General features: G+C 36.4%; 1 protein-coding gene across 1 annotated transcript in view; it reads right to left on the bottom strand.

The window, feature by feature from the left end:
• Nucleotides 1-12,901, bottom strand: part of USH2A (usherin) — a 582,349-nt gene that overhangs the window by 102,423 nt on the left and 467,025 nt on the right. Inside the window, exons 56-58 of the mRNA XM_074316330.1 lie at nucleotides 12,167-12,350; nucleotides 11,044-11,201; nucleotides 443-601 (exon numbers count right to left, since the gene is read on the bottom strand). Coding sequence (XP_074172431.1) covers nucleotides 443-601; nucleotides 11,044-11,201; nucleotides 12,167-12,350 — 501 coding nt within the window. The remainder of the gene's footprint in view (nucleotides 1-442; nucleotides 602-11,043; nucleotides 11,202-12,166; nucleotides 12,351-12,901) is intronic.

The raw sequence follows: 12,901 nt of genomic DNA, 5'->3' as shown, positions 1-12,901 counted from the left end.
TAAAATACGTATGTACCATCCTTTGAGTGTAACTAAACTTCTAAGTAACGTCTTCCCTCTCTGCCATCCTCCTCTTGAATAAAACTTAAAACAGAACCAACGTGACTACACTTTCTATGACATTATTGTAATACACATTTTGTATTATATTACCAATAATTTCTTTATGTGATCGAGGTGTTTTTCTTTTAAAGGGCCTTATAAAACAAGACTTTGCAATACCACCATTTCAATACATTTAAATATTTATGATGTAATGTGCAGAGACGCATAATGCTTCACTCAATGCTACGCTCTGATATTCTGGGCAAACAGTCCAATACAAATAAGAAAGGAAATGTTCATCTTTGTATTTGGATTGAGAATCGATTCCTTTTTAATGGAATTTTTTAAATAAAATGCTTTCTTATAAAAGCCCAGGACAAGTGTCTGAAAGACTCACCATTTTGACATGCTTGTATCCTTATCTCATACTGTGTGAATGGAGCCAAATTTTCCAGAACGGTGAATCGACAATGACCAACAGAGGAGGTGAGAGATGCTATACTTCCTGCATTGAGTAAGACATTGTACTCCACGGGCATTTTGGAGATGAGGACCCCTTCAAAGACAAAGAGTAAAGACATAGCTTTATGCGACGCAGAATGTTCAACAAACGTTTGTATTTTAAGAACAATGTATATTTAAACTTTTATAACTTAAAGGTATATTATGGCTTAATATGGCAATTAATAACATTGTGAAACTTAAGCCAGAAAATATTAGAATGTGTAATTCAAAAGTAAGAAATGGGCATCACCCATTTTCAAAAAAAAAAAGAAGTATAATAGTTCTATTCAAACACATAGTCTACAGGCAAATAAAAATGAGGGCATGTTTCACTTCTTAAAAATATGAGAAATAGTATTAGAAATAGTGTCATATATATTTTCCTCGGCTTACTTTCTCTTCAAGTACATTAAAAAACACCACTTTTGCTTGTGACAATAATTTCTCTGTAGGCATTGTGTACGCGTCCAGTCTGACATATATTCTTGACATAATAGCCCATAAAGTATCCAAATCATAGCCCACCTAGAGATTCCCCAATGCATTAATTATTGAGTCAGGACAGTCCACTCTGTCATTGAGACTTACGGATCTAAATACATATGAAATTTGGGTTCAAAAACTGTCATTTTTCACAATGCTTCCTAAAGAAAGAAGGTCTTGTCATTTTAGCCTCTTCACAATCTATTCATAGAATTAAATGCCAGTAAATTGTATTTGGTCATGAACAACACACGCACTTATTCAAGGAGAAGAAATGGACCTTGAATGAAAATATATAATGAAGTCTCACACTAAATTTTCTCATTGATCTGGTACTCATAACCTTTGTGGGTTTAATTATTTACTTTTGCAGTACTTATTTATCTTTGCTATAGAAACAATGAAATCTACAGCATGGGACTCAATAACCCATGAGTGAAAAGGTCTAAAAACTAAAATGTGGTTTTGTTTTTTATAAATATAGCCCTAATAGATGAGGGGCCGAAGGGCTAGTACAAACCAGTGATGCTCAGGAATCTGTGTGGAATAGATGAAAAGGAGATGTCTCTGTAGGAACGAGGAACTATTGGTCATAGTTAGAAAGACCGATCAACTGCTTCTTTTGGAAAGGTGCTAGATTGTGTTGAACCCAGACTGAGAATTTTTATTTTAAATGTAGAGCATTCTAGTTAATCTGGCTGTTGCACTTGTCCTAGCAGCTTGTATTACTGTTATTCGAGCACTGATTCCTAAATTCTTATCTCCAGTTTGTATCTCCCCTTCATTTCAGGTCAGTATTTTTAAGAGCCGACTACAACAAGACCTCAGTCTCAACCGGCTCAAAACAGAATTACTATAGTTTCTACTCCCAAACCTGTCCTTCTTGTAGGGTTTCCTCTCCCCATTTCCCGATGCCCGAGGCCTTAGTAAGACCTACAGAGTAAGACTCTTGGAGTAGACTCTGCTTTCTTCACTCTCAAGCTCAAGTGACCTCTAAATTTTACAAATTATCTCTTCATGAGATTTGGGCTTCATAAATACTAAGCGACAAGGGGACTTTGAAGATGCCAACATGATCTAACCTGTTTTTTAGGAAGAGAACCATGCTGGCAGACAAACATTGGATTGAAAACGTGAGACAGGACATGAGGATACCCATTTTAAAGTCATTGCATGGTGGCCACAGTGACACACAAGAATAACAATTTCACTGCATTCCTGTTTTGCGCACAGCTGCGTACATGATTTCCTTTCACACCACTAGACTGTCAACTTCATAAAGTCAGGGACTTTATTCTCTTCCTCAGTGTAGTTCCAGTGCCTAGATTTGTGCACAGAATCACAGCTCAATAAATGACTATGGACTGAATGAACATCCATTCTGCCTTATGTGTTCCTAGGGTAGACCTTGTACAAAAGTTTGACAAACACACATTTGAAAAAGATGTCATCATTCTTGTTGATCCAGACAAGTCACTGAATGGATCCAACAGATCAGCTCCCTCCTCTGCTCCTGGTAAATCCGCCCCTTGTCTGTCCCCGGTAAATTACCTAACTCTATGCAGCCAGTCTCTTCATTTGGACAGTAATGATTCCAATAGCCACCTCATAAGAGCGATAATGATTCAATTAGAAAATGTATGTAAAACATTTTAGCGCATTCCTACAACATAGGAAGTGTTGAATAAATGATAGACATCTCTGTAAAACTAAATGACACTGAAAAAAAATGGAAAAAAGAAAACCCCACAACTATGACGATGTTTTCCTGTTCCCTCAAACACTTCTGAGCCCAAATTTCACATAAAGCTGCTATTCCGATTACAAATAAATGCTATATTCATTCTAGGAAATACCTTTACTAACAATATTTTATGATCTACTTTTATTTGCTTATGTATACTTGTATATGATCAAGTTGTATTCCCAGGAAGATATTCTCTTTTTCAGTCTCAGCAGTAATTTAGAGTGGTCTTCCCTTCAATTTGTCCGAGGTTGCACTTTACTGTAGCTACTGGTCTGCTTCCAGTAACTTCTCTATTTCAAAGGACAGGACTCCTAGGGGGTCAGGGAACAAACCTGCACCTCCACCCACTTCAAACATAGACAGAATCTTGATTGAGGTTTACACGTGGCTAGCTAAAGCGTGAACCTGGAAAATACATTTGTCACATCCTGGCTCATCAGAAACAAATGTCCTTTACATACACCTATGAGGTGTGGAAAAAGAAAATGCTCCTTGAAGATGTGAGCATGTCAAACACTGACATGCATTTAGGAAAGAAGGCCCCCTCCACTGCCATCATTCACAGGATGGTGACACGAGAGCCCGGTGTGTCCCTGCACACCCTATGCCACCTGCAATGAGTGAGAACCGACCTAGCCTCCTGGTATTCTGATGATTAAACGAGATGAAATGGGCGTATTTGCTCAAGTCAGCTGGGAAGCCACACGACTGGGTTAGTTCCCGAGTTCGTAAATTTATGTCAGACCAAAAGGAGCACTAGAAGCTCCAGTGAACCAATTTACCCTAAGTGCAAATGGCAGTTTTGTTATTCGGTGTCAAAGTTACCAGTCGCGCGATGACAAGCTGCCATAACACATTTTCTTGTTCACTAAAGAACAAGGATTCCGTTGGTTAATATTCCTCGCAATGCTCCTTTTCATAATTTACAACAACTAGATGCTGATAGGTTATTTAACATTTATGAAGTTAAGATGTAATCAGAAAAACCCTGATTATCTTTACAAATAAAAAAAGTTAAATTATTCAACTTTTTTTTTCCCCCTGTGGATTCATTTCACAGCAGGTGCATTCTTTACAATGGGACAGTCAATCACATAATCCTTTTTAAAAATCTTTTTTTAGGAGCTGGAGCAGGAGCAATTCTAAGAGGTAAACTATGAATTCGCTTGACAGCTGCATTTGCTTCAAAACACTGGATGTGCTTCACATAACGCTTTTCAGAAATCAGCCTCAGTTCTTTGTATAGGTAAGGATAACTTGGTTATGCCCTTCTGGGGGTGCAGAAGTGAATTAGGACCTTCTTGAACACAAATGCATCCCAGTTGTATGGACATTTTACGTAGTTTGTATAATAGTTATCATGATATGTGCACTTCCCTACTGGATAGTTTTCTTGACAGGCAGGGCGCTGTCTCACTCTTTATAACTTTCAGGGTGTCTACCATCATGCATTGCCCCTAAGTGGGGTTCAGTAAACATGTTCACGTTCATTAAAATGACTCGATGAATGATTCTACCCAAAGGTAAATAAAGTTCAAGATACAAATAAAATTACCCTAATGGGTTACTGGATGGACTGCCCCAGAATTACCTTGTCCTCATTCATATGTTCTATTTCTACAGCATTTTTTTTAGCTTTTGAACTGCATTATAGTAGAACCCAGAAAAAAAAAATCATTTGCTTTCTGCACTGTTCAGAGAGACATAGGGAGAAAATATAGCAGGGTGGTTTATACCACAGAACTTGGAGTCAGACCCTCTGTGGGTTGGCTCGGACACCTATACGATGAATCACTTAGAGAAACTAGCTAAGATATAAACATTTGCTTTTCTCATTAGTAAAATAGAAAAGAAAAAAACAATAGGACATACTACAAGTTGTTATGAACATTAAATATGTGTTAATCTCTTAGAAAAATGTCCAGTACATATTAGAACTTAATAAAGATAAATTTATTAAACACCAAAAGCAAAGATAACAAAAGCAAAAGTGAACAAGTGGGACTACATCAAATTTCTGCACAACAAAGAAAACTATAAACCAAAGGAAAAGGCAGCCTATGAAAGGGGAGAAAATATTTAAAAGTCATATACCTGATAAGGGGTTCAATACCCAAATATACAAGGGACTCATACAACTCAATAGCAAAAAACCAAATAACCCAATTAAAAAATGCACAAAGGACCTGAATAGACATTTTTCCAAAGAAGACATACAAATGGCCAACAGGTACATGAAAAGCTGCTCACCATCATTAACCATCAGGAAAATACAAAGTAAAACCACAACGAGATACCACCTCACACCTGCTAGGATTTCTATTATCTAAAGACAAGAGATAAATGCTTACAAGGATGTGGAGAAAGGGATCCCTTGTGCACTGATGGTGGAAACGTCAACTGGGGCAGCCACTATGGAAAACAGTATGGCGGTTCCTCCAACAATTAAAAATAGAACTACTGTATGATCCAGCCATTCCATTTCTGGGTATTTATCCAAAGAGAATGAAATCATTATCTTGAAGAGATACCTGCACTCCCATGTTCACTGTAGGATTATTCACAATAGCCAAAGCATGGAAATGATCTCAGTGTTTATCAGCGAATGAACGGATAAATAAAATGCGGTATACATATATATATATATATATATATATATATATATATATACACACACACATAATGGAATATCATTCAGACTAAAAAAAAAAGGAAGAAATTCTGCCATTTGTGACAATATGGATGAAACTGTAAAGCATTATGCTAAGAAAAATAGCCAGATAAAGACAAATATTGTATGATATCACTTAGATGTGGAATCATTAAACAAAAGGTTGAATCATAAAAACTTTGGTCGTTGCCAGAGGCTGAGGGGATGGGAGAAATAGGCACAGGCTGGTGAAAGGGTGCGATCTTTCAGTTATAAGATGAATAAGGTCTGAAGATCTGTGTTCTATAATTATTGAAATTTGCTAAGAGAGTAGAACTTAAGTGTTCTCATAAAAAATGCAAAACAAACCACAAATCACTGAAATGAGTTTTACATGTCTTCTGAAACTCACCACTGCCTTTCACTTGGTGATTGCACATGTAAGAAACCTGAAACAACGGGTAAGGTGGAATCACCCCAACTGAGGCAATGTGAAGTCCTTGGAAATATTCATGCCAATTTTGGCTTTAAATGGATAGTATCTGATCTAGCCGATGAGCCCACTGAATGCCGAGATGCCTAAAGCCTGGAGATAGGCCATATTGTAGCTAACTACCCTTCAATAAAAACTTGATTAATAAAAGGCATTTATATCCCTAAGCTATATTCATTGAAGTGACTTCTCAAGAGAAGAATTGTTGCCGATTCTTTTGTTGAATTGGTTCAAAGATAAATGTGAAAAGAAAAGCAGCGGTTTCGATGTTATGTACTAAAACTAAGTAACTTAGCATCTTTAGTGAGAATAAGTGTGTGTTGAATGCAACGATACTGTCATTGTTAATTAGAACATGATTAAGGGCTAAGATAGTTCAGACTATAGGCAACACTTTGATAAATTAGAAAGACTCATGTTACCCTCAGAGTTGAAATATTTCCAAATGTTTAGATTCTCAAACAGCAGGGATATCTATCTCCATTCTTATTCTGAGTAAATCCTTTATGTTCCATAAAGTATTTGCTTCTTCATTTCCTATAAATGTTCACTCATTAAGGTAATATATATGAAGGTATAAGCCGTGACCTAAGGTTCAGAGCTGGTAAAAGGTGAGAACAAATGTTTAGGAATAAACTGACCTGGTTTACAAGGTCTTCCAGATTTGAATAACAGTGGCCAGTATCTACCCAGCACCCACTAATGTTTCCCTATGCTCTCTCACTGACTTCACATAACAGCAATGCAAAATAGCCTTTTAAGAGTCCCTCTCACAGATGAGGAATCCTGAAGTCCAAAGACATTTGGGCAACTAAAACCACAGGGAAATTAAATGGGGGGTGGGGTGGAGGAGCATTCTACATAGAAACCGATATTTCCTTTTCTAAAATATTGGTGAAATATTTCACCTTTTCGAAAAACATGAAGACAACATACAGTCTTTGGAAAATACGTGTGTGTGTCCTGTTTGTCTTTAAAGAAGAAATGTATATGTATGTATTGGGTTGAGTTAGTGTCGAGGGAGAGGTGGGCTTCTACACAAAATGAAGTGTTTGAATAACTTTAAGTAGCAGAAAATTCAAAACGTATTTATATTTACCTGAATGATATATTTTAGAAGCTTACCATTTTGTTTCTCCATTAATTAATTAAGCCATTTCATAAGGATATGATGTTTGCATATCATCTTATTTAGAGGTACAAATGATAAACATGAATTGAAATCTGGATTTTCTAGAGCTTGGAGTGTTTTGATAGCCCTACTACTGACATTCAACAAGTAATAATGAGATAAAGTGAAACAGGATTTGCTTGGGGGGTAAGAAAATGTCTACCATGTTTTAAAATAATCTCTGAATAACATCTTTGTCTTTTGAGATATTTGAGAAATGACTCTTTCCCTCTCTCAACTAATTAAAATCTTCTGTCACCTGGAATCTAGTTTGCTAAGTCACATCTATTTACTCTGGATATTGGGATGCTAAGTAAAGCCTTCATGCTACTAGTTCCTCTATGCCCCAGGACAGAACTATTGCCAAGTAGATATTTTCCCATCAGAGATCCTCCATTTTCCACAATTTTCCTGGTCTTATATGCCCAGCAGAAAATATATTTCTTCCACAATCATTTGGTTTTCACCAACACCTAATTCTGTTTCTCAGCCCTCTGGGCTATGGCTTCAAAATGCATAGTCACTCCATCAGACATCTGAAAAACTTTGGGCAATAAAAAGAGTTTAATTTGAATTCAGGAGTTAAGCCAAGGAGAAAAAGGAATTGCTCTTCCTAGGGAGCAGACCTGAATTTGAATCCTGGTTCTGCTGTTTGACCTTGAGTGTATAATATTACCTCTTTGAGATGTGATAATGATATCATGTCTCCCAGGGTTTACACAAAAATGAACTAAGGTCAAGCAGGGAAAGTGCTGACCGACATGTCTGGCACGTAGTAGGAATGTAACAAATGGCAAATATAAACAAGTAACATTAATGCATATGATTGTCATTGAGCACATTTGTTGGTGTGTGTGACTCATGGTTAGTAAAATCCGAACACATCAAAATCATCTGGGGAAGCTTTCAAAAAGATCTCGATTCCTTGATTCCACCCCAGGAGTCTGCTCAGTAAACTTGGGGTTGAGATTGTCTTTGCACAGGCTTTCTGGGTCATTCTAATGTTCACTCAGGTTTGGAAACTACAGGTATAGACTGTTTGACCCATTTTTCAGCTCTGCCTGTGATGTAATAGCAGGGGACTAGGATGAGTAAATACCTAGAAAGCTCTTGACTGTGAGCAAATGAATAACCTCCGGTTATAACACCTTTGTTTTCTTTCTGTTTAAAACATATACTTGTGACTATTCAGGAACAGAAAAGTGTTTTTATTATCCAATCAAAACACCGCATGAGGTACTTTCCAATAAAATCAAATGTAGATTATACATAAGTCAAAATCATCTGCCGGTTCCCTGAATTCAAAATCCTCCTAGGCACCAGGAAAAAAAAAAGTGTAAGATTTTAATCTTTCCATATATTACAGGGCTTCTGTAATGGATTTTGTGCATCTGAAACTAAAAGATTGACAGGTCTGGATATTATAGATTTATTAACCATTGGTTATACGGTCAGATTCAGTGTGTAAAGCATTTCTACAATATCCCCTAGGCTGGAGTAGAATGAACAATTTCTGTAAAGCTTGCGGTAGACAAGCATTAAGGCTACATTAAAAAAGCAAGTTGTGTTTTATTTCACAATAATCTTTTCTAAATGGAAACATTACACATTAAACATAAAAACATGATCTTGAACTCAAAGGGAAAAAAATGACAAAATGCTGGCAAATTTGAAAGAAGTCATAAAAATTTACTAACCCAGTTCTGCAGGACACAGTTTTATCATTTTGGAAATGGGGGCCTTGGGACCTAACAAATGTTGGAGCCCATACATGTATTATAAAAATGAGTGAGTAAAGGCAAAAACAATTATGAAAAAATAATCATCACTATCTATAGAATATTTTAAAACAGATCATGCCAGTTATATAAACTACCTCATTTAACCTTTACAACAACCCTACACATAGGTTCTGTCATTATCTTGTTTTTACAGATGGAGGTAACTGAGACTCAAAGAGAAAAAAAACAAACAAACAAAAAAACGACTCGTTTAAGGTCAGCTGATAATGGCATTCCTGGGACATGTATCCGGTTTTCTCATCCCTCCTACTCTAGTTATCTCAAAAGAAAGATGTGTTTTTAAATCCTTACTGAGTATGAAGTCTTCAGATTAGCAATGGTGTACTAATGTCAAAATGACAGGTAAAGCGATCAATGCTGGACCTTCCTGGTCACACGGCTAGGAAACCATCAACTTTGTGTATGATTCTGACTTCCCTTAACGGTTCTTTGACACTTTGGATGGTAGAAGACCCCGGTCTGAGTTTGAGAAATCTCCAGGCAGGAGGCTGAGTTTGGTCTCTATGCTGGCTCTATTCTGCCTTGTTTTCCTTGGTGGCACAAAAACACCACAGCACTTTAAACATGCCGGGGAGAAATATGCTAGAAGATCACAAAATAGCGATGCTATTCTGTGAAAGCAGAAATCGATTCCATAAGCGATATGTACGGGTGTGAATTTTCCACTGCAGAAGATTTGTGTTTCTCTCCGCTGAAATTAAGAACAGAGTTCGAGAACTCAAAGGTCCTCAGATTTATATACGAGTCACTGCATTTAAGGACACATGTGGCACTACTAACTATTCCTGCACGTTTTAATTTGTCATATATTTATTTTTTTAAATGGTGAATGAAATAATTTACATGTAATGTCTTAGAGCAACATTTATTACTATTATTATTACTATTATTATTACTACTAGTTTTACTTATAAAGCTCTTAGATTTTCTCCTGTGAATTTGGCAAAAACAAAAAAAGACCCTTCAATCTTAGATTATGACATGAGATGGATTCTTGAATTATGAGAAGTTATTTTTCTCTCTATATATATTAGGCCTTTGTGTTAATCTTTATGACTATATCACCTGTGTTGAATGAAATAACTTTTCAATTCAATGAAAAATATGTGTTTCCTAATTATTTTATGGAATGAATCCAGTGATGGGCAAAAGCTTGCGAATTAATTATTTTCAGTTCCATGTTGAACTTATTATGTTGGGAACAACAGGGGTTTGTTTCCATTTCAACTGACTAGATGTTAAAAATAAAACTGTACTCATTGATTAAAAAATGCATAAAATCACATTATCTTTGAAGTGTATTTAACACCTTAGTAAGTTTAAAATTTTACTGAAACAAAACCTCTCTATGCATACGTCCTTTACGTTAAAAAACAAAGCAAGCAGATTTCACTGTGATCCTTACTCCACCGTGTTAATGCAATCAGAATTTTACCTGAGCATGAGGCTTCCATCAAAATATAATAATGCTCTAAACCACAAAAGCAACCCACTAGGGACTAAATGGCTGAATGGACGCTATCCTATACAGCTTACAGAGGCAATATTCTGCTACCGGAACTGGTCACAAACCGAGGTACAGGGGCGAGATAGGGGCTACTGTTTTCCTGAATCCCCCATCGACTGCGTAACATAGAGGAAATCCTATAATCCCAATGATCCAATCTAGGGAGTTTTATAAAAACGAGTGTTCAAGGCAATTCAGACCTGCATGACTTACCTTGGATAATACCAGGGGGTGACAAAAAAATGCATACACATTTTAAGAGATGTTATCTTAAAATGTGTATGCATTTTTTTGGTACCCTCTGTATATGAATAAGAAGACAGATTTGTAGGCTCTTGTACTTGAAAAAAGTATTGCTTTCATAGCGTTATCTACGTAATCTACATCCGTATCTGTCTAGATACATGTATGCATATAGGTACGCACATGTACATTTACAGTGTAGTTTGGATTGTTTTGTTTATATTTATCCAGGAAACAGATCATTTCCTTCTGATTTACCAAATTCACATTGCCATCTTTACTTCCAATTTTCTAATTACTTTCTTCTAAAATGTTTTAAACACACACAGACACAGACACACACACACACACACACACACACACACACACACACACACACACACACTTTATTTCTTTACCTGGTGGCGTCCAAGCTACAAATATGGAATAAGGCCCAATTACTGTGATATTACATGGAGGCTGGATTTCTTCCGGTGTCAGTATAGGTGTCTGTACAATGTATCCGTTACTAGAACTGCTGCCGCCTCCAGTTGTGGCTTCCAACTTGTAAATGTATCTATATAAAAATAAAATAAAATAAAATAGAAAATCGCAATGAGGCTGTGCACAAGAGAATTGAACCAGGATTGCTGGCCTTTCCATTTGTTGCTTAGTCCTAAATTCATGACAAATGGCAAATTCTTTGCTCTCTGTTCAGAAACATTAACACAGACTTGGTAGTTTTTCTTAGCACAGGCAGCAATGTTTCTAGACTGTCACTATTTTTGCCCCTCCCACCCCGCCTCACCCCACCCCCTTATTTTTAACCCTCTAGTAATTTATTGCTTTTCTTAAAAATTTTGGCAAAGACTTGAAGTGTGCTTGTGGATTGTAGAGGATTCAAATTAATCTTGCCCACTTTTAAACAGGTTAGAGTTCAGGGAAATATGTTTAGAGAAAGATGTTTCTAAATTGATCTGTGATTCTCTACAATGAAACTAAATTGATCTTTACTCTCTGCAATAAAATATCTGTTGATCTAAGATGCATTCTGTCTCTGCTGAGAGGTGAATGGGAATGGATTGCAACTATGTGGAACTTTTTTCCCCTAAAACCACTCATGTCTGTATAAAATGTAGCAAGTATATATACCAGAAGAAAAGGTAGTTGATGTAAAACAAAACTCTTTAAATTTCTTTAATTTAGGAATGTATGTTTTTGAAGATAACGTGAAAATTTTTTTAAAGTTTAATACTTCATGTGTTTTATATAGTTTAAATTTTTCATGCTCTCACGTCATGTAAAAGACTGTTTACATGTTTAAGGAATTTTGTGTACTCTGAAGACTAATTTATTGAGTAGGCACTTGATTCATTGACGTCTGAAATGGATGAAAAGATCTTGTCAGCTACGGAATGGCTAATGAATGAGGGGATTAGTTAACCAATTAATTTAATATTGTTTCCATTGGAGATTTCCTCTTTTTCAATTATACAGTTAGTTAAAAATCTAACTGTATAATTGGTACAGTTTTTAGTTTACCTGCTGTTGGGCTCCAGGTTTTTATCAGTGAAATGCTGCTCCTCACTGCCACCCAGGAAAATCAAGGTTCCGTTACGACTCAAACGGTATTGAGAAATGAGGCCATTGGGCTTTTCCGGCGGACTCCAGTACAATTCCACTGCTGTGGAATTGATAACAACGTGTCGAGGTGTCACCCAAACTCCTGGCAAATATAACACAATGAGGTTTTATTGTTAGGATAAAATAAAAACCTTATCAAAAGTCAAACCATCACCTCATATACTATGACACTTTTATCTGTTGACAAAAATATCTCACAGTAACAAAAATATATTTACTTTGGAAATGAAATGCATAATTGGGTGTAAATATATATATATATTTTATTGCTTTGATTATTTTGTGTTTGAATTGCCTTTAGAATGTCAATGTCAGACAAGTAATGGTGGAAGATTTCTCTTTCTCTGCTGTTACTCTGAGTATAATCAAGGCCTGAGAGGTTATCCAGAGGCTTAAAACGTTGATGCTTATTTACTGGAATATGTGGCAGTAATTACAGTCTAGCATTTACCTGAATTGTCCAATTCAACAAATAAGCATGCTTCTCCCTTTGCCTCTCTTGACATGTTTCCTCCTTCCTCTCAGCTACTTCTTCCAGCCCCCTTTCCTGGACCTCTTCCCTACTGGACCTCAGCGTTGACATTGTTCCTCAGAGTCCGAGGCTGTGTTCTCTCCTGTCTCCTCCTCTCTTCT

The sequence above is a fragment of the Rhinolophus sinicus genome, linkage group LG12, assembly GCF_036562045.2.
Source record: "Rhinolophus sinicus isolate RSC01 linkage group LG12, ASM3656204v1, whole genome shotgun sequence".
Lineage (NCBI taxonomy): Eukaryota > Metazoa > Chordata > Mammalia > Chiroptera > Rhinolophidae > Rhinolophus > Rhinolophus sinicus.
The sequence above is the reverse complement of the archived record's forward strand: the minus strand, read 5'-3'. Positions and strand labels throughout refer to the sequence as shown.